General features: G+C 38.2%; 1 protein-coding gene across 2 annotated transcripts in view; it reads right to left on the bottom strand.

Annotated features, from left to right (window-relative positions):
- Positions 1 to 23689, bottom strand: part of LOC117316484 (E3 ubiquitin-protein ligase RBBP6-like) — a 30027-nt gene extending 6338 nt beyond the window's left edge. Inside the window, exons 1-10 of one of the 2 annotated variants that reach the window (XM_033871092.1) lie at positions 23497 to 23689; positions 20500 to 20790; positions 17573 to 18277; positions 16833 to 16877; positions 14900 to 15064; positions 14342 to 14454; positions 13171 to 13245; positions 11721 to 11788; positions 7981 to 8209; positions 7381 to 7428 (exon numbers count right to left, since the gene is read on the bottom strand). In XM_033871092.1, coding sequence (XP_033726983.1) covers positions 7381 to 7428; positions 7981 to 8209; positions 11721 to 11788; positions 13171 to 13245; positions 14342 to 14454; positions 14900 to 15064; positions 16833 to 16877; positions 17573 to 18277; positions 20500 to 20790; positions 23497 to 23540 — 1783 coding nt within the window. In that variant the 5' untranslated portion in view covers positions 23541 to 23689. The remainder of the gene's footprint in view (positions 1 to 7380; positions 7429 to 7980; positions 8210 to 11720; positions 11789 to 13170; positions 13246 to 14341; positions 14455 to 14899; positions 15065 to 16832; positions 16878 to 17572; positions 18278 to 20499; positions 20791 to 23496) is intronic. The other variant, XM_033871093.1, reaches the window with a different exon arrangement.
- Between the last annotated feature and the right edge of the window lie 537 nt (positions 23690 to 24226).

Raw genomic sequence — 24226 nt, 5'->3', positions numbered from 1 at the left:
TTCACCATTGCTGTAGTATTGTATTAAGACATTGTACCATTGCTGTAGTGTTGTAGTAAGACATTTCACCATTGATGTAGTGTTGTAGTAAGAGATTATACCATTGCTGTAGTATTGTAGTAAGACATTATACCATTGCTGTAGTGGTGTAGTAAGACATTTTACCATTGCTGTAGTATTATACTAAGACATTTCATCATTGCTGTAGTGTTGTAGTAAGACATTTCACCATTGCTGTAGTGTTGTAGTAAGACATTTTACCATTGCTGTAGTGTTGTAGTAAAACATTTCACCATTGCTGTAGTGTTGTAGTAAGACATTTCACCATTGCTGTAGTGTTGTAGTAAGACATTTTACCATTGGTGTAGTGTTGTAGTAAGACATTTCACCATTGTTGTAGCATTGTAGTAAGACATTTCACCATTGCTGTAGTGTTGTAGTAAGACATTTCACCATTGCTGTAGTATTGTATTAAGACATTGTACCATTGCTGTAGTGTTGTAGTAAGACATTTCACCATTGATGTAGTGTTGTAGTAAGAGATTATACCATTGCTGTAGTATTGTAGTAAGACATTATACCATTGCTGTAGTGGTGTAGTAAGACATTTTACCATTGCTGTAGTATTATACTAAGACATTTCATCATTGCTGTAGTGTTGTAGTAAGACATTTCACCATTGCTGTAGTATTGTAGTAAGACATTTTACCATTGCTGTACTGTTGTAGTAAGACATTATACCATTGGTGTAGTATTATAGTAAGACATTTTACCATTGCTGTAGTGTTGTAAGACATTTTACCATTGCTGTAGTGTTGTAGTAAGACATTTCACCATTGCTGTAGTATTGTAGTAAGACATTTTACCATTGCTGTACTGTTGTAGTAAGACATTATACCATTGGTGTAGTGTTGTAGTAAGACATTATACCATTGGTGTAGTATTATAGTAAGACATTTTACCATTGCTGTAGTGTTGTAAGACATTTTACCATTGCTGTAGTGTTGTAGTAAGACATTTCACCATTGCTGTAGTGTTGTAGTAAGACATTTCGCCATTGCTGTAGTATTGTATTAAGATATTTAACTATTGCCATATCATTGTATTATAGCAAGACATTTTACCATTGCTCTACAATGTTTTTGTGTCGATAACTGTCTCTATCCCTTCTGAAATTATTTCAATTGCAAGTTAAAGCTGATTTCATATATCTGCATTTCACTCCTAATATTTCCTTACAAATTCATCATTTTTTTCTGAAAATGAGGTAAAAACCCTATCCCAAAAAAGGGATGAAAGCCCTGCTGTAGTATTGTGGTAGCATTTTATCATCATCATACAGATGACAAAACAAGAGGCCCATGGGGCCTGTATCGCTCACCTGGTTGGATTTGACCAAATGTCAAAATAATGTTCCTGTTCAATTCCTTTTGTTTGTTAACCTCAAACAATGCTATATATGGTTATAGCGTGGGGATCCCAACTGCTTTAAAGAAATAATGAAGTCCAGACTCTCTGAGTTTACAACATGCATTTATAACTTTATGACTAGTAGTGATTTAAAGGAATTACCTCTATTTCCCATATGGGGCCCCACCCCTTTTGCCCCTCGGGGGGCAGAGTCACCATTTATGCAAAATCTGTTCCCCTTCCCCAAAGAATGTTTCTTACTAAATTGGGTTCAAATCCATTCATAAATTTATGACTAGTAGCGATTTAAAGGAATTACCTCTATTTCCCATATGGGGCCCCGCCCCTTTGGCCCCTTGGGGGTCAGAGTCACCATTTATGCAAAATCTATTCCCCTTCCCCAAAGGATGATTCTTAATAAATTTGGTTCAAATCCATTCATAACTTTATGACTAGTAGCGATTTAAAGGAATTACCTCTATTTTCCATGTGGGGCCCCACCCCTTTGGCCCCTCGGGGGTCAGAGTCACCATTTATGCAAATCTGTTCCCCTTCCCCAAAGGATGTTTCTTATCAAATTGGGTTCAAATCCATTCATAACTTTATGACAAGTAGAGATTTAAAGGAATTACCTCTATTTCACATATGGGGCCCCGCCTCTTTGGCCCCTCGGGGGTCAGAGTCACAATTTATGCAAAATCTGTTCCCCTTCACATAAGAATGTTTCTGACCAATTTGGGTTTAAATCCATTCAAAACTTTATGACTAGTAGCGATTTGAAGGAATTACCTCTTATTTCCCCATTAGGCTCCGCCCCTTTGGCCCCTTGGGGGTCAAAGTCACCATTTAAGCAAAATCTGTTCCCCTTCCCCCAAGAATGCTTCTGACTAAATTGGGTTTAAATCCATTCATAACTTTATGACAAGTAGCGATTTAAAGGAATTGCCTCAATTTCCCCTATTCGGCCCCGCCCCTCAGGCCCCTTGGGGGTCAGAGTCACAATTTATGCAAAATCTGTTCCCCTTCCCCCAAGAATGTTTCTGACCAAATTGGGTTCAAATCCATTAATAACTTTATGACTAGTAGCGATTTGAAGGAATTACCTCTATTTCCCCATTAGGCCCCGCCCCTCAGGCCCCTTGGGGGTCAGAGTCACCATTTATGCAAAATCCGTTCCCCTTCCCCCAAGAATGTTTTTGACCAAATTGGGTTCAAATCCATTCATAATTTTATGACTAGTAGTGATTTAAAGGAATTGCCTAAATTTCCCCTATTGGGCCCCGCCCCTCAGGCCCCTTGGGGGTCAGAGTCACCATTTATGCAAAATCTGATCCCCTTCTGCCAAGGATGATTCTGACCAAATTTGGTCAAAATCCAATAAGAACTTTTTGACTAGTAGCGATTTGAAGCAAATGTTGACGGACGACGGACGACGGACGACAGACGACGGACGACGGACGACGGACGACGGACGACAGACGACGGACGCCGCACCATGGCATAAGCTCACCGGACCTTCGGTCCAGGTGAGCTAAAAATGACCATTGACCAATCATGCTGATATTTGCAGTTTAATCAAAATCTGTCATAAAAATGAATATGGTTTGCTGAGGGACTTTCAGTGTATGTCTGTATGAACAAACAGATATTCCTTGTCGGGAAAAGCTCTAAGCAACAATATTAAATGCTGTGACCTTAAACAAATATCAAGGTCATTTCACAAAGCATATTTCTGTATGTCTCAAATGAAGGTGGTATTACATATGTTGATATCATCAATCCATTTGGTTCATCAGATGTCTTTTAATCGACTTAACAAAACTGAAACCTGTGACCTTGAACACATGTCAAGGTTATTTCTTATCATGGACTTTGCTGAACATGATGCCAGCAAGCTCTAGGTAAATGTCACAATAATATAAGCCTTTCAATTTTTGAGTCTTATGAATGTTTTAACATATATACATATATATTAGTATGGGTCAAAGTAATTTTTCTAAAAAATGTAGTCTGGCTTTTATTCCAGGAAAACTACCTGAAAATTATCATGATTCTACATATTTCAATTAATCAGAAAAAATATTTGAGCGTTTTATCATATTTGACTTCTGTGACCTTGAATATGGATAAGGTCATTTCTTTTTTCGCAAACTTTGTCTGACAAATCACTTTATTCCTATACCTATTAGCAACTTTCATGACTCTACATCAAATGGTTCCTGAAAAATTTTGACTTGCACTGCAGACTTACACCGTACGGACTTACACCGCACGGTAAGTCCGCACGGACTTACACCGCACGGACTTACACCGCACGGACTTACACCGTACGGACTTACACCGTACGGACTTACACCGTACAGACTAACACCGTACAGACTTACACCACAGACTTACACCGTACAGACTTACACCACAGACTTACACCGTACAGACTTACACCGTACAGACTTACACCACACAGACTTACACCGCACAGACTTACACCGCACAGACTTACACCACACAGACTTACACCGCACAGACTTACACCGTACAGACTAACACCGTACAGACTTACACCGTACAGACTAACACCGTACAGACTTACACCGTACAGACTTACACCGTACAGACTTACACAACAGACTTACACCGTACAGACTTACACCGTACAGACTAACACCGTACAGACTTACACCGTACAGACTAACACCGTACAGACTTACACCGTACAGACTTACACCGTACAGACTTACATCGTACAGACTTACACTATACAGACTTACACCGTACAGACTTACACAACAGACTTACACCGTACAGACTTACACCGTACAGACTTACACCATACAGTCTTACACCGCAGAGACTAACACCGTACAGACTTACACTGTACAGACTTACACTGTACAGACTTACACTGTACAGACTTACACCGCACAGACTTACACCGCACAGACCTACGCCATACAGACTTACACCGTACAGACTTACACCGCACAGACCTACGCCGTACAGACTTACACCATACAGTCTTACACCGCAGAGACTCACACCGTACAGACTTACACTGTACAGACTTACACCGTACAGACTCACACCGTACAGACTTACACCGTACAGACTTACACCGTACAGACTCACACCGTACAGACTCACACCGTACAGACTCACACCGTACAGACTTACACTGTACAGACTTACACCGTACAGACTTACACCGTACAGACTTACACCGTACAGACTTACACCGTACAGACTTACACCGCACAGACATACAACGCACGGACTTACACCGTACAGACTTACACCATACAGACTTACACTGTACAGACTTACACCGTACAGACTTACACCACAGACTTACACCGTACAGACTCACACTGTAGACTTACACCATACAGACTAACACTGTACAGACTTACACCATACAGACTAACACCGTACAGACTTACACCGTACAGACTTACACCGTACAGACTTACACCGTACAGACTTACACCGTACAGACTTACACCGTACAGACTTACACCGTACAGACTTACACCGTACAGACTTACACCGTACAGACTTACACCGTACAGACTTACACGGTACAGACTTACACCGTACAGACTTACACCGTACAGACTTACAACCCACAGACTTACACCGTACAGACTTACACCGCACAGACTTACACTGTACAGACTTACACCGTACAGACTTACACCGTACAGACTTACACCGTACAGACTTACACCGTACAGACTTACACGTACAGACTTACACCGTACAGACTAACACCGTACAGACTAACACTGTACAGACTTACACCGTACAGACTTACACCGTACAGACTTACACCGTACAGACTTACACCGTACAGACTTACCACCGTACAGACTTACACCGTACAGACTACACCGTACAGACTACACCGTACAGACTTACACCGTACAGACTTACACCGTACAGACTTACACCGTACAGACTAACACCGTACAGACTTACACCGTACAGACTTACACCGTACAGACTTACACCGTACAGACTTACACCGTACAGACTTACACCGTACAGACTTACACCGTACAGACTTACACCTACAGACTTACACCGTACAGACTTACACCGTACAGACTTACACCGTACAGACTTACACCGTACAGACTTACACCGTACAGACTTACACCGTACAGACTTACACCGTACAGACTTACACCGTACAGACTTACACCGTACAGACTTACACGTACAGACTTACACCGTACAGACTAACACCGTACAGACTTACACCGTACAGACTTACACCGTACAGACTTACACCGTACAGACTTACACCGTACAGACTTACACCGTACAGACTTACACCGTACAGACTTACACCGTACAGACTTACACCACAGACTTACACCGTACAGACTTACACTGTACAGACTTACACCGTACAGACTTACACTGTACAGACTTACACCGTACAGACTTACACCATACAGACTTACACCGTACAGACTTACACCGTACAGACTTACACCGTACAGACTTACACCGTACAGACTTACACCGTACAGACTTACACCGTACAGACTTACACCGTACAGACTTACACAACAGACTTACACCGTACAGACTTACACTGTACAGACTTACACCACAGACTTACACCGTACAGACTTACACCGTACAGACTAACACCGTACAGACTTACACTGTACAGACTTACACCGTACAGACTAACACCGTACAGACTTACACCACAGACTTACACCGTACAGACTTACACCGTACAGACTTACACCGTACAGACTTACACCGTACAGACTTACACCGTACAGACTAACACCGTACAGACTAACACCGTACAGACTTACACCGTACAGACTTACACCGCACAGACTTACACCGTACAGACTTACACCGTACAGACTTACACCGTACAGACTTACACCACACAGACTTACACCACACAGACTTACACCGTACAGACTTACACCGTACAGACTTACACCGTACAGACTTACCGTACAGACTTACACCGTACAGACTTACACGGTACAGACTTACACCGTACAGACTTACACCGTACAGACTAACACCGTACAGACTTACACCGTACAGACTTACACCGTACAGACTTACACCGTACAGACTTACACCGTACAGACTTACACTGTACAGACTTACACCGTACAGACTTACACCGTACAGACTTACACCGTACAGACTTACACCGTACAGACTTACACCGTACAGACTTACACCGTACAGACTTACACCGTACAGACTTACACCGTACAGACTTACACCGTACAGACTTACACCGTACAGACTAACACCGTACAGACTTACACCGTACAGACTTACACCGTACAGACTTACACTGTACAGACTTACACCGTACAGACTTACACCGTACAGACTTACACCGTACAGACTTACACCGTACAGACTTACACTGTACAGACTTACACCGTACAGACTTACACCGTACAGACTTACACCGTACAGACTTACACCGTACAGACTTACACCGTACAGACTTACACCACAGACTACCACAGACTTACACTGTACAGACTTACACCGCACAGACTTACACCGCACAGACTTACACTGTACAGACTTACACCGTACAGACTAACACCGTACAGACTTACACCGTACAGACTAACACCGTACAGACTTACACCGTACAGACTAACACCGTACAGACTTACACCGTACAGACTTACACCGTACAGACTTACACAACAGACTTACACCGTACAGACTTACACCGTACAGACTTACACCGTACAGACTTACACCGCACAGACTTACACCGCACAGACTTACACCGTACAGACTTACACCGTACAGACTTACACCGCACAGACTTACACCGCACAGACTTACACCGTACAGACTTACACCGTACAGACTTACACCGTACAGACTAGCTAGGCCCTGTTTTTGTTTAAGGATTATATATGGTGGTAATTTAGTATAAATTTTATTCATAGGTACCTGTCCTGTCCTTGGGGGAGGTTGTCTTTGTGTAGTGGTCTGATGATTCTATGAGGAGTAAAAACAATAAATTCAGTGTACAATCTACCTACATGGGGATCCATGGTAATCTATGTACATGAGGGATCCATTTCAATTTATCTATATCGGGGATTCTAAAAGAGACAATTTAGTAAAGTTTGTTTATTTTTTATGTTAATTTTGTTTTCATATAACAGTAGTTCTGTGCTCCTTATCGAATATCCATGTCCATATAATGAAATAAGCAGATGTTTCTGTGTGGTTTTTAATTAGTTGTAAATACATTCTTAAATGTACAACCGAATTACCAAATTCTGTGACCTGTGACCTGAGACACAGGGAAATTGAAAACCATATGTAAAACCTACCAGAATCATGGCAAGATCATGATGAATGAAACAATTATTTCACAGCATAAGATGGAGCCCATATAATGAATTCCCTGTCATGGGCTTTTTGTGTGATTTTTTGGTCTTAATATCTTTTTCAATACAAGTTGACTAAATTGTCCCTTAAACGATCACAAAAGAGACACCAATCATAACTGCCTTCTACCACTGTCAACAGTGTGATACTTACTGTTGAAGCCACGTCCCCTATAGTTGCTGTTGTAAGGGCGTCTGAATCCACGGGACCGGAAGTTCGGGATGAAATTTGATCCTTTATAATTGGTGCTTCTGTACTGGGTATTACTGTTTCCCCTGTTGTATGTATATGATCCTCTGGTACGGAATCCTTGTCTGTAGGGCCGCCTGGTATAGCGACCGCGTCCCGCGTAACCGCCTTCTTCGTCCTCACGAGTATCATGCTGTAATTTAGTGGAAAAGTTTTGTATGGTAAATGTATATCAATATTTCCAGGTAGGTGTTACAGATACACAATACCTAACCAATATTTATTGGAAGAGTGTTACTTAATAGACACAGACTTTCATGTAGTAGCTCATGGCTACCTCAAAGTGTAACAAACAAGTGACTTTTCACATGATATTCATAGCAACTGGAGTAAAGTGCCTATTACCCAAGGACCCAATCAAGACAGAAAAATACATTCTGTGTTCTCAGTTTCCTGAAAAACACAAAATGCCCCCTGTAGGGATCACACTAAGAGGTGAAGTGCGACCTTTAACCTAGGCCTGACCGGTGATCACCAAAATATGTGCGGTAGAACTTGATAGTATAATGTTATATTGTAAAATTGAACTAAAGCTCTCCAGGGCCAAGGTTCATCAGCTATCTACTTTGCTTCATTAACATAAGCTTTTTATTTTGTGGTCAAGTGTGACCTTAAACAGAAGCTTTTATTTTGTGGTCAACTGTGACCTTAAGCAGAAGCTTTTTATTTTGTGGTCAAGTGTGACCTTTGAACTTTAATCTTGACCAATGACAATTTAAGTCTAATCAGCTGTAGAACTTGACAGTGTGATGTCCTGGTGTAAATATGAATTAATCAGTCATGGGGTTAAAAGATGTTTTGTACACAAGCTATCAACTGATAGATGCCCATACAAAGTGATAGCTTTATACCCTCCTTCAGTGGGTGGTGTAATTCAGCAGTGTCAAAGGCCTATATTCATGAAACCATCCTCATGTTGAAGCATGAAGTCTGAGCTTAACTTCCTTTAAACAGGCATTCCTCTGTTTAAATAAAGTTTAGGTCGTGAAAATTAAACTTACTGGAAAATATGTATTTTTTCCAAGTAGTAAAAGTTATAATCTTTACATTAATACGGTAGTTTTACTCTCAAGATATTGGGGCCGCGGTGGCCGAGTGGTTAAGGTGTACCGACACTTTATCACTAGCCCTCCACCACTGGGTTGCGAGTTCGAAACCTACGTGGGGCAGTTGCCAGGTACTGACCGTAGGCAGGTGGTTTTTCTCCGGGTACTCCGGCTTTCCTCCACCTCCAAAACCTGGCACGTCCTTAAATGACCCTGGCTGTTAATAGGACGTTAAACAAAAACAAATCAAATCAAACTCTCAAGATAAACCAAAGTTCTTCGAGTGTTAAGCCTAAAAAATTCTCAATGCGACCTGGAGGTATCACAAATTACCGCAAAGACATGCAGTATTTCTTTATGAAACACCTTTTTCCTGCACACTTCGGCGCTAATTTCATTACTTGTAGGCACACTCATATAATCAACGTTCGGACATAGATTTCATCTATAGAAATTGTGCATGTATCTAAATTGCGAATGAAAGAAAGCCCCATTAAACTCACTTCATTTCAGGAAAAAACAGTTTAAAAGAAAAGCCTAGACTTCAAAAATAATATTTCACTTGAATTCTTTCCAAATTCCTTCAAAGTATTGAAAAAAAAATCAGATATCAGATTTATCATCAAAAATATTTGAGTTGGAGCAAAAATATATATTTGAGCACAAGTATGGTTTTGTGATTACGGGACAAGACGTTTGAATGGTTAGCGAAAATTCTAGATATGCTATTAATGAAACTGACTAAAAAGATCAAAATCTTTTAAAATCAAGATAAGTCTACTGCTATAATGTTTGTTTGGTTTGTTTTTGTTTAACGTTCTATTAACAGCCAGGGTCATTTAAGGATGTGCCAGGTTTTGGAGGTGGAGGAAAGCCGGAGTACCCGGAGAAAAACCACCGGCCTACAGTCAGTACCTGGCAACTGCCCAACGTAGGTTTCGAACTCGCAACCCAGAGGTGGAGGGCTAGTGTTAAAGTGTCGGGACACCTTCACCACTCGGCCACCACGGCCACAAATAATGTTATAATGACAAGTTCTTGTATGGCATCAAGACAGTAATATGAAGTTTTCTACCATGCAAACTCATATGTTGTACAGTAGAGTGTATCAATACCTCATGTGTTGTATGTGTCACATGTGTCACATGTGTCACATGTGTTGTATGTGTCACAAGTGTTGTATGTGTCACATGTGTTGTATGTGTCACATGTGTTGTATGTGTCACATGTGTTGTATGTGTCACATGTGTTGTATGTGTCACATGTGTTGTATGTGTCACAAGTGTTGTATGTGTCACGTGTGGTATGTGTCAAGCATTGCATGTGTCATATGTATTGTATCATACATATATATATTTAGCCAAATCTCATAAAATCTCGGGGAGAAAACTACCGAATTGTAAACAAAAATGGCATCGGCTAAAATACTGGAGGGAATTACAAAATACGGGAATTCAAGCTCTCCTCCCGGGAGGAAATAAATGACTTGAAAATAAGTGAGATTTTGTCTCACGCCGGGAGGTGTGGCATGTATGTGTTGTGTCATTTGTGTTGTATGTGTCACATGTGTTGTATGTGTCACATGTGTTGAAAACATCACATGTGTTGTATGTGTCACATGTGTTGTATATGTGTCACATGTGTTGTACGTGTCACAAGTGTTGTATGTGTCATGTGTGGTATGTGTCGAGCATTGTATGTGTCATATGTATTGTATCATACATATATATATATTTAGCCAAATCTCATAAAATCTCGGGGAGAAAACTACCGAATTGTAAACAAAAATGGCATCGGCTAAAATACTGGAGGGAATTACAAAATACGGGAATTCAAGCTCTCCTCCCGGGAGGAAATAAATGACTTGAAAAGAAATGAGATTTTGTCTCACGCCGGGAGGTGTGGCATGTATGTGTCATGTCATTTGTCACATGTGTTGTATGTGTCACATGTGTTGTAGGTGTCACATGTGTTGTTTGTGTCACTCAATTTATGTTGTATGTGTCACATGATTTATGTGTTGTTTGTGTCACTAGTGTTGTATGTGTCACATGTGTGATGTTGTGTTTTATAAACAATGTTGTGTTTTATAAACAATGTTGTGTTTTATAAACTATGTATAAGAAGAGCATGTAATCTGTTGCATATTACTCCCATCTCACCCGATCTAAAGATTTCACCTCAGTTCATGGGAAAGGGAAATCTGCAATCTTGATTATCAGACCCTTGGAAAGACTTCGTCAAAATATTCTATAACAATTGGCCTAAAAAAGTAAGGTCCCGAAAGGGTCAAATATAAAAGTTAAAAATAAATAGAAAACATTTCCAGAGATATTAATATTGTCCTTAAGACCCTACAAGAACATCCATACTAAAAATTAGGACAATACCACATTATCAGATCTGTAGACCATTGAAGAAAACTGCAGCAAAACTTAACCGGACGGACGGACGGACAGACAGACAGACACAAATGCTGTATGTCACAATTTGACGGGCGAATAAAATCTAAACAGTGTATAATTATAATACAACAAATATACACACTAAAACATATTGCTGACTAATTGTGACATGTTAAATGACCTCTGACCTTACCTCATAGTACATTGGATTCTTAGGGATCATCTCTGGCTTGTCTTTCCACTCCTCTGAGCGATACTGGTCTGTAAATAGGAATGTTTAGATAAACTGAGTGAATATCTACCACAAAAGTATAAATGTATGCACAGTTAGATAATACTAAAAATATTTCCTGCCATATTGGTTCAGAAATGTTTCAAACTGAAGTGACCCAATGTTTGTATCTGCATTATCACCATGTCAACAGTCAGTGCCATCTGAAGACAGTGACTGGGTCTTCTTTGTAGTAATTGATGAATTAAGAACAAAACGCTCAGGAGTAAACAGAAAATTTGGTTTAAATATGAATAATTTTAGTTGAGAATGGGGCCCATTAACGGTCCTCAAAAAAAGTACTGTAACATTTTACATATAATGTGTGTTAAATTTAAGTGGTTATTTGATATAACATTAATAAATTGTTATTCGGTTGAATTTCAATTTATCGTTATTCCTTTTGCAAACATGACATGTACATCAGATCGCTATTGAAGTGACTAAGCGAAAGAAACTTTATAATGACTGTATATCGGCAAAACTACACCAAACTACGAGTGACAGAACGGAATATTACATATACATTTACATGTTTTGACCAGTCTTTACATTAAACTGATGAGCGACAGAGTGGAGTTATAATGATTATATAATATTGACAAATATTGACCAAACTTTGCACCAAAAATGAAAACTCGCTTAATTCGAACACTCGGAAAACTCAAAGTTTTATAGTCTTCCCGTCGAGTTCGAGTTAACGAAGCTCCACTGTATATTAATTGGTATGGTTTCACAAATTTTCAGTAATAATATCTATATTGTTTACTTGATCAGATTGTGTATTGTACATGTGTATTCATGCAATTTTCAAAACCATTCCAATTTATATATATCTGTAAATAATTTATTGACAAACATTCGGGAGACAAGCTATGCTGTTGTTAATTGAATAAATATATTAAATAATTGCTTTTGGACCTATATATTTTAATTTTTGATAAAAACTTATCCTTATGAGAGTTGTCTCCCTTGAAAAATGAGGAACGGTATCAATTGTCTAACTTAAAGAGGGACTCTTTTACCAAATATCAGCATCCTAGTACAATTATAAAGTGATGTGTTAATAGCTTTCAACACTTGCACAAAATATTTGAAATATATGTTTTTTTTCCACCCAAAAATCTTTTTTTTTTAAATCTTTCAGTTTGACTCCAGCAAGGGATAGTTTAACCCTCACAGGGACCATATTACCATAAATTACTATGCCTTTCAACACTTGCACCAAAAACTTAACATTTGAAAAACCAATGCCGACGCCGGAGTGACAACATAAGCTCTCCCTCTTCTTCGAAGAGACAAGCTAAAAATGACTCTATATATGAAATACCCAGCTCAATGCTCTGACAATTTTATATACTGCTCTAATTACCTGAACCCAACTTTCCAGGTCGATTGGAAAAATCAGGTAAAACTTCTGTTTCCGTTGTCGGCTTCTGTCTGCTATCTGAAGTTAAAATGGAAAAGAAATATGAATTCTTAATTACCTGTACAGTTTAAATATAGAATATATTACTAGACATATATTGCAAAAGTTGTTATTTTCAATTGGCTTATTTTTAATATCACAAAAAATAGATGCCCTGGAAATATTTTAAAGCTCCACGCAAAAAGCATCTGTTTTGCTTTGATCTGCTGACAAAACTGAACATTTTATCAAATGAGCATCAATCTTCTTAAGTAGCAGCCCCATTATTTAGCCATTACCTTAGCATGTGGTTTTTCTATTATTGCTAAATGTCCTACCAATAGCTAGAAAAAGGCTAATAGAATCTTTCACCTCCTTGGGGCTAAGATGGGAATCTCAACCCGAGGAGAAGATTCTTAAGTTCCCAAACACAAGGCTTGCTGAGTGTTTGGCACCTTAATTATCTTACCCCAAGGGTCCCCTGTCTCACTTCCATGGAGGTAAATGATTATTTTTCTCTTTAATACCCTGTTTACTCTCTTAAGTATCTAATATTGATGTTACATCATATAATGCAAGGTAAGTTGACGTGACGTGATTGTACTGTTGCCGTGACGTTATGGTATTGTTGACGTGATGAAATACAATTTTTGAGAACGTGAAAAGAGGATGTGTATCTTGTCTTTTCCCTAGGGTGAGATAAGAAAAGATAAGAAAATCTCACCCCGGTAAAACTGCGGATATCCCTGTCCAGGATAAGAGAAAAATTGATCTCACACAGGGTGGTAAGTGAGCTGGTTTATATCTTGATACTTAACAAGGTTAAACTACAGAGAGATCTGTACACCGAGAGAATTGCCATTCAGTAAAATCTCAATATTGACAGGCTGACCATCAAGTAATTAAAATCATTTTACTGATTGTGTCACTATTCAGTAAGATCTTTATATAATATCAAGTGATATTCAAGCAGAGTTAGTGTTGAAGCAGTTCCAATAGTTTTGAAGCATGGAAAATAAAAAAGAACCTTACTTACTTCCAGGAATTCAATTTAAACTATACAGAGAGAACCCATTTAACCTGAAAAGGACCCCTTTTATCTCAAATACCCAACCTTAACAGAATAACACCTCACCTGAGGATATGCTTCGGTCACGTCGCTTGTCTCCCACCTTGTCGTGGTACCTTTCCCTACTATGGACACGGTCGTCACGGTGAGTGTGTTTTCTCTTGGCCTCAATCTTCTTCCTGCTCAATATATACATTCCTCTTGATAACAAAGTGCTTCTCATTTGGAAGAATACACAGAAACATAATATCTGCCCATCACTTACTTTGATGGAAAAAAGCCAAAATATGAGCCTAACAAAAAAAGCAGAAGTTCAAAACATGCCAGAAATTTGCCATTACAAACATTTTCATAGTTTAAAATAAAAAACTTGTTAAGTCAAAAAATCTCCAGATAATATTAGAATTCTGAAATGAACAATGAGTGGAAACTTTTCAAAAATTGTCAAATCAAAATGCTACAATTAGGAAACCCGACCTTCTTATCATGATTATAAATCCTACAATTTTTTTCATTGATCTGTTAAAAATACTAAATACAATAATACTGCCATCATGTTTTGACAGGTAAACATATAAAAATGTAGGACAATTACGAAATTTTCCTCAAATATGTATGTTTTACCTGGCATCAAAGAGTTGGTCATCTTCATCGTCATCATGACGTCTCTTCTGCAGGCTATGTCGGAGGTCGTTTGGATTACGCTGAACACGTGTCACTTTGGTAGTATCTCGGACTTTGTTATCACTCAGTAAACTTTCATATCGTGGATCAGGCCGAGGGTCAAATCTGGAAAAAAGTACACATCATGCCTCATCATAGACTCTTTGGGAAAATTGGCCCGAGACCTAAAAGTGGTACTGTACATAGACCAGCAATTATCCGCCCTTGACTGTACAAGAGGTACTCTCTAGATGTCTCCAAAATTACAAAAACAAATGACATGCACAGCTACACAGTGTGAAACTCCTATGGATTTACTGTAATAAAGATTTACTGTTATACAGATTTACTGTGATACAGATTTACTGTTATACAGATTTACTGTAATACAGATTTACTGTTATACAGATTTACTGTGATACAGATTTACTGTTATACAGATTTACTGTGATACAGATTTACTGTTATACAGATTTACTGTAATACAGATTTACTGTTATACAGATTTACTGTTATACAGATTTACTGTGATACAGATTTCCTGTGATACAGATTTACTGTAATACAGATTTACTGTTATACAGATTTACTGTAATACAGATTTACTGTGATACAGATTTACTGTGATACAGATTTACTGTGATACAGATTTACTGTAATACAGATTTACTGTTATACAAATCTACTGTGATACAGATTTACTGTGATACAGATTTACTGTTATACAGATCTACTGTGATACAGATCTACTGTGATACAGATTTACTGTTATACAGATTTACTGTTATACAGATTTACTGTGATACAGATTTACTGTTATACAGATTTACTGTAATACAGATTTACTGTAATACAGATTTACTGTAATACAGATTTACTGTAATACAGATTGACTGTAATACAGATTGACTGTGATACAGATTTACTGTTATACAGATTTACTGTTATACAGATTTACTGTAATACAGATTTACTGTAATACAGATTTACTGTTATACAGATTTACTGTAATACAGATTTACTGTTATACAGATTTACTGTGATACAGATGTACTGTTATACAGATTTACTGTGATAGATTTACTGTGATACAGATTTACTGTTATACAGATTTACTGTTATACAGATCTACTGTGATACAGATCTACTGTAATACAGATCTACTGTGATACAGATTTACTGTAATACAGATTTACTGTGATACAGATTTACTGTGATACAGATTTATTGTGATACAGATTTACTGTGATACAGATTTACTGTGATACAGATTTATTGTGATACAGATTTACTGTTATACAGATTTACTGTGATACAGATTTATCGTGATACAGATTTACTGTTATACAGATTCACTGTGATACAGATTTACTGTGATACAGATTTACTGTTATACAGCTGTGATACAGATTTACTGTTATACAGCTGTGATACAGATTTACTGTTATACAGCTGTGATACAGATTTACTGTTATACAGATTTACTGTAATACAGATTTACTGTTATACAGATTTACTGTTTACTGTAATACAGATTTACTGTTATACAGATTTACTGTTATACAGTTACTGTGATACAGATTTACTGTGATACAGATTTACTGTTATACAGATTTACTGTAATACAGATTTACTGTTATACAGATTTACTGTGATACAGATTTACTGTAATACAGATTTACTGTGACACAGATTTACTGTTATACAGATTTACCGTGATACAGATTTACCGTGATACAGATTTACTGTAATACAGATTTACTGTGATACAGATTTACTGTTATACAGATTTACTGTAATACAGATTTACTGTGATACAGATTTACTGTTATACAGATTTACTGTTATACAAATTTACTGTAATAAAGATTTATTTTTAGTCCAGAAGACTTACTTGATTTGCGGTTCACTGTACTGAGACCTGTTATAGTTTCCTTTCCTAGAACAAATAAAAGTACTGTTAGACATAACAAGAGTACATGTACCATGCCAAAGGACTTGTCACCAGGAACATGCATGTCAGATAGCAAGGCTTTGTCCTTCTAAGTATTGACACTTTTTTATAAAAACTTTAAGCCTATAGCTGTCTACAGATGACATCAACGCCAGGGGTATAGCAACAGCTGCCCTGGAATTCAGTTCTTCCCCGCAAGTTAAAAATAATGAACGCTTCATGATTTCTCAATGTTATACAGAAACAATAATGTATACATGTATCCTAAATTATTCCAAGTACATGTACTAATATATATACCTGGTAAAATAGTACCTGTACATGTATAATTCCAGGACTACAAGTAGACCTCGTACTCTCCAAAAATGTTACTCTTAGATTTCAAATAATATGTCTACTTGATATGTTTGTCCCTTTGCAAGGATTTCTGAGAAATGATGAAATCGAAGTGACCAGAAATTGCTGGAAGTCTAGGGTCAACTGGAATTCCCTTAAATCTGTATAACAATATCATTGAAGAGTTCATTTAGAGTTTATATATCGTACACACTTTGACGACTAAAAATAAAGCTTTGTATACATGTCTGTAATCATTACCAACTTATCCACTTGGTCATTATATGGATTTGCAAGTTAAACTATGGTGAATATTTTCTAGCAACCTATTTAAGAAAACATACCCTTGAATGATTCGCCGGTCTGATTCATATGAATCCTGACGATTCTTTGGTTTAGAGTGTAATACACTTATAGTTCTCTTTTCCTCGTAAACTTCATCATCCAAGATGTCGTCATGGTGAAAGACTTTTATCTCCTCTCGGTCAAAGATTGGATACCTTCCGTCATCCTTCTTGTGAACTTCCAATGTATCTCCAGGGCGGAAACTACGCACGATTGGTCGACGGGAATCGTGGATCATATTGGGGCCTCGGCGATGTATACCTATTGTAATGTTATCCTCTATAATCAGAGGCAATTCTAAGTCGTCCTCAAAAATACCAAAACGGTTGCTTAACATCATTTTAGTTCCAGTTTTATGACTCTGTGGAATTGTTAAAGGCCCGGTTATGGCGGTAAATTTGGCAGCTGCAGGAAACAACATACCAGAGGGGCCTGGCCCCATGTTATATCCAGGGGATGGAGTTCGTCTACTCCTGGATGGCCCTGAGGAGCCCTTACCCTCATCGTACCCAAAAGATTGCTCTGGTGACCATGACCTTTGAGGTTTGGGGTCAAATCGGTCATGACTTGACCCTGTGTAAATTGGTGATCTGTCTCGATTTCTATTTGCTCCAAAATGCCGGTCTTGTTTCGCACCAGTGTAAATAGGAGACCTGCCTCGATTTCCACTACCCTCAAGTGGTCTGGTTTGGTCCAACTTGTCTCTGCAAGTAATATGTTGAGTTTCTGAGATCATAGGGGAAAAAAATCATCTTCATAATATACATGTACAGGTATCACTTAACCGTATTAAAAGTACACTATTTTTATATTGTAGAGAATCTAATTACGTATTGATAATGATTTTAAATGATCTGTTAAGGAATTTACTTCATTTTGTGAGAAGAATAAATATCATGGGGTATGTATAACATTGTATTACTATGAATTTAAACATACAACACAAATACTCTAGGTACCTGTGGGATAACAACAAAATACAAGGGCGCAATGGACCCAAATCGCTCACCTGCAATGCAGTGATCTTTTCATATATGGATCCTGCAGTTATTTGAAAGCATGCTACAGGACCAATATAATGTCCCTCTGCACTTTGGCTTTTCACTTAAAGTCATTTAAAGATTTAAGCATACTTGATCAACGTGACCTTGAATGTGAGTCAGGGTCATTCATTTGAACAAACTTGGTAGCCCTTCACCCCAGCATGCTACAGACCCAATATTAACTCCCTGGGACTCTTGGTTATTGAGAAGAAGTCGTTTAAAGATTTTAGCCTTTTTGACTCCTGTGACCTTGAATGAAGGTCAAGGTCATTCATTTGAACAAACTTGAGAGCCCTTCACCCCAGCATGCTACAGGCCAAATATTAGGTCTCTGGGACTGTTGGTTATTGAGAAGAAGTCGTTTAAAGATTTTAGCCTTTTTGACTCCTGTGACCTGGAATGAAGGTCAAGGTTATTCATTTGAACAAACTTAGTAGCCCTTAATAGCATGCTACAGGCCAAATATTAGGTCTCTGGGACTGTTGGTTATTGAGAAGAAGTCGTTTAAAGATTTTAGCCTTTTTGACTCCAGTGACCTTGAATGAAGGTCAAGGTCATTCATTTGAACAAACTTGGTAGCCCTTTACCGCAGCATGCTACAGACCCAATATCAACTCCCTGGGACTCTTGGTTATTGAGAAGAAGTCGTTTAAAGATTTTAGCCTTTTTGGCCCCTGTGACATTGAATGAAGGTCAAGGTCATTCATTTGAACAAACTAGGTAGCCCTTCACCCAAGCATGCTACAGACCCAATATCAACTCCCTGGGACTGTTGGTTATTGAACAAACTTGGCAGCCCTTTACCCCAGCATGCTACAGACCCAATATCAACTCCCTGGGACTCCTATTGGTTATTGAGAAGAAGTCATTTAAAGATTTTAGCCTTTTTGACTCCTGTGACCTTGAATGAAGGTCAAGGTCATTCATTTGAACAAACTTGGGAGCCCTTCACCCCAGCATGCTACAGGCCAAATATTAGATCTCTGGGACTCTTGGTTATTGAGAAGAAGTCTTTTAAAGATTTTAGCCTTTTTGACTCCTGTGACCTTGAATGAAGGTCAAGGTCATTCATTTGAACAAACTTGGTAGCCCTTCACCTCAGCATGCTACAGACCCAATATCAAGTCCCTGGGTCTTTTGGCTATTTAGAAGAAGTTGTTTAATTTGTTTTAGCATATTTGACCCCTGTGACCTTGAATGAAAGTCAAGGTCATTCATTTGAACAAACTTGGTAGTCCTTCACCCCAGCATGCTACAGACCCAATATCAACTCCCTGGGACTCTTGGTTATTGAGAAGAAGTCGTTTAAAGATTTTAGCCTTTTTGACCCCTGTGACCTTGAATGAAGGTCAACGTTAACGTTATTCATTTGAACAAACTTGGTAGCCCTTCACCCCAGCATGCTACAGGCCTAATATTAGGTCTCTGGGGCTTTTGGTTATTGAGAAGAAGTTGCTTGAATGGAAAAGTTGACGCCAGACGGCCGGCCGACGGACGCCGCACCACAGCATATGCTCACTTGCCCTTCGGGCAGGTGAGCTAATAAATGTAGTTTAAACAGGACTTTAACTGTTAAATTTTATAAAAGAAAATAATGAAGAAAACTATCAGGAACAAAGTGTCATGCACACAAAAAGACTCTGTATGATGGTACAATGTTGTATTTGATGGACTAAAGAAAATTCTTGTAATTACGTATTGATATAGCTTTGGATTTTTATGTTGTACTGAGTAAACCATTTGTACATGCAGTGTGCTTCTGCCAAGAAGAGCCAACTTTTATTGAAGACTCTTTCAAGGAGCTCTGCAAGCTAAAGTTAAGGGATCTGTTTAACATCAGTTCATGTTTGTTTTCATGAATTTCCATTGTGTTCAATGCATACCTTGTTTGAAAAGAGGTATGTGATGTCTTGGGCTGTGTCGTTGATTTCTGTCGTGGAGGCGAACCTCGTCCATATGGTGATGGCGTTCTGCTTCTTTTCTTTGAAATGTATGGTTTGCCAGAGGGTATTTGTTTCCTTGTAGAAGGGGGGTAACTGCGATGTTGATTCTGTTGATACTTCGAGGGAGGCGATTTACGTCTTGAAGACCGTGGTGACCTTGACCTTGATTTTAAATATTTATTTTTCTTATGATATGGCGATCGTGACCTAGATCTACTTCTGGAATATGACCTAAAATAAATAAAGAGATTGTATAGTGTGATTAATGAAGTCAATGTCAGCATTAATATTCAAATTAATACCGGTATGTAAGTTAGAGCTCTAAATGATAACAAATCACGGGTACCATATTTGGGTCAGCATCCTCGCGAGAGTTCTTCGAGAAGTATATCATGGCGGATCCCCGGATCATGGAGACACCTAGTACTCTGAGCAGTATAATATCAGAATATGTGAATTAAAGATTTCCAGAATAGACGGTAGGCTAATACATTGCAAAATGGTATTAGAAATGTTTAATTATACTAACTATTACTCCAAAGTTACATGATATCCGCTATTTGCAGCAATTTCGGGGTTCACTGATTTGCAACACTACCGTCAATGGAAGGGAATCGTAGCTCTGACGACGACCATCTATTAGAAATTGTCTGTCTGTTGTTCAGAGCTACGTTAACACAGCTATCGTTTGATCTGCAGATATATATCCCTTTGATGACTCCGGCCACATGCACAGGTACTGGTTACTCCTATACGTATATGAGGTTTTATTCCACCTGATTACATTGGTGGATATTGCGACCTCATATCCCCTCAGCGTGTTTTTCTTGTAGCTGCCAGCGCCCTGATTCTGGGGCGCGACAAAAAAAGTGTCATAAACCATCTAAAACGATAATTCATGTTAACACATATGTGTACGCTTACTTGTTGATGAAGTATCAATCCATTTATGCACAAACTGTTGATGGACACCTCTTAAATATAATTATATCCACAATAATTCACTTGCAACCTACTGTGTTCAAATATTAGGTCACTAAAACAACTTTGCTGTTCCGGTTATTATAAAATACGGAATTCAAATAAAACGGACAGCGTAACGTAATATTTTCACAGCGTTTCGTTTGTTTCATCTATTTCAACTCCAAATTTGGATAAACCGGAAATAACCTCGAGAGGTCACAATCAAAACAAGTATGGCGGTATATACAAATGGGACCTACGCTTAAACTATAAAAGAGGCTAATAATCACTGATCTTGGATATAGATATGGACACAAGTTGTGTAACTTTGTGTATTTATGATAGATAAATAGAATAAGGTAATTCAGATCATATGAAATGTGAGTAAAGATAACTTTTAAACGACTTTAATTAGGTGGGTCACAGCAACAGGTTTTACGTGCGGTGGTGATTAGAGGTTACACGACAGCCTGTCAAAAGTTTCCTGTCGTGTAAACCTCTAATAGAGAGCGCAGCTCGAACGGGCAAAGCCCGTTCGCATAGCGAACTTAATGGTAGAGATGTCTCGGAAACCCCCCCCCCTTTTCCCCCAATATACTTAGAGTTCAAAAACTTTCTCAGTAACCGGAAACAGGAAGTCACAGCAAGATCCAGTGTTGCGCAAGACTGTATCCAAAGTCACATTCTCGGGAGATAACAAAATATCAACATTTTAAAAATATGCAAATGTTTGACTTCACACTAGTTAGAATTTGTTAATAAAATTTATCTCGAACAATATCTAATTTTTTTATATTCAAAATGTAACGGTATAATTTTCAACGAAAATATTTCCGGTGTTTTACGAGTGCAGCTCCGGTCCGTTCGAGTTGCATACAAGTTTACCAAATATAGCACAGAAAATAAAGAGGACTTCCGAATTTTTTTGTCGTCGTCTGCTGCTCGTCTGCGAGACACCTTGTCATAGCTAGACTTATTCTACGCTTAGTTTTTGTAGTAAGTTATCTAAATCATAATTCTTGTTGATATATACTTTAATATATACTTTATTACAAACCAGTGTATAGATCTGTTGGCAATATATTCATTTTGTAGCTGATCAATAAACCATGGATTGCGAGTCACCACGTAGGTCTTATGCTCAAGTTGTAGCGTCTTTTGGTAAATCCAAATATGATCATACTTATAGTGTGGCCGATGTCACACCTCATATGGATGTTGACATTGATGAGACATGTATAATTCCTTCATTTTTAATATATATCTTACGCTAAATAAAGCATGTATTTAAATTCACATGATATTTGAGGCAGTGATACGACCAGTCTGTTTTACATTTCACACCAGCGGAAACTGTACTACGTTCCGCATAGATGAAACAAATCACGTGGGATTTACTATTCTAGTAGACTAGATTATGTGTGCTTGTTTCTCGAATTCCATGGGCACCGGGATTGCTGCGCTCTCACATAGGCCATGCCTAAAATTATATTAGTATTGGAGTAAGGTACTGGTGTGCATGCAGTTTTCATGCAAAAACAAGATAACGTCCAATGAATGTGTCTTATGTGGAGGAAACTAGCGAGATATGTGGTGTATTTAAAATGAAATTGTGAAATTTCTTGTCTTGGCACGAGGATAAAAGGATGCGAGTACCAAACTTGTGACGATGAAACTCAACAAAATTAAACTTGCCTTTACTTTAATAACAATCATTCGTTTCACCATTTCACAAAATTAATATTTTTTTCTACGTGTACAAGGTTTTTTATGGCTAGGTATGTCTCTTTTGTTTAACTTGTCCTATTCATGTGTGATCTGATTTGACAATATAAGCAAATTTATCGGTGCTGCCGTACCTGGACAAAATTGATACCCGGTCAACTTCGATGAAATCAATAACTTACAATCCACGTTCAACTTCAAGTGGTCGACATTATACTGGTCTTTGACCTTATATTTCATGCATATTACCTTTGACTTCTATGTCCATGTGACTTTTCTTTTGGAGGAGGCATATCGGGGTTGCTGATGATTGCTATTTACTTCTGAAATCATCAAAACAGATCAAGCCGCATTTTCAGTCATGGTCAGCGCCATTGCTCTCTCTTCAGCGCCCCCTAGATTAGCGAAAGGGAGGGTAATTAGTTTGGAAAGTATCGTGCCCGAATCACTGAAACAAACTATTTTTGCAGTAGATGGCGCACACAACACTGATTACAGACATGTCTTAAAAATTCTTAACTAGTATCCAATTTGATTGTTTTTGATATCCGAGACAAATTATAAACATAATTCGCCACAAAACTTGCACCCAAGCCATTTCGTGCAAATAATATTTCAAAGCGCCGACGAGGACCACTATGGGGCGTCGTTTTACTATTTATTCCCATTTGGTGATATCACCTATTCAAATATGTGATATCACTTAAGAACTTTTTAAAGTGATATCACCTATTCGAAATGGTTATATCACCTATTCGAATAGGTGATATCACCTATTCGAATAAGTGATATCACCTATTCGTTTCATTAAGTGATATCACTCATTCGAATAGATGATATCACTTAAGAATCTATAAGTGATATCACCTATTCGAATGGGTGATATCACCTATTCAAATAGGCGATATCATTTAAGAATATTTTTAAGTGATATAACCTATTCCAATTGGTGATATCACCTATTCGAATGAGTGATATC

Source organism: Pecten maximus, chromosome 18 (assembly GCF_902652985.1).
Source record: "Pecten maximus chromosome 18, xPecMax1.1, whole genome shotgun sequence".
NCBI classification, from domain to species: Eukaryota; Metazoa; Mollusca; class Bivalvia; order Pectinida; family Pectinidae; genus Pecten; species Pecten maximus.
This window is presented reverse-complemented; position numbering and strand designations above follow the sequence as displayed.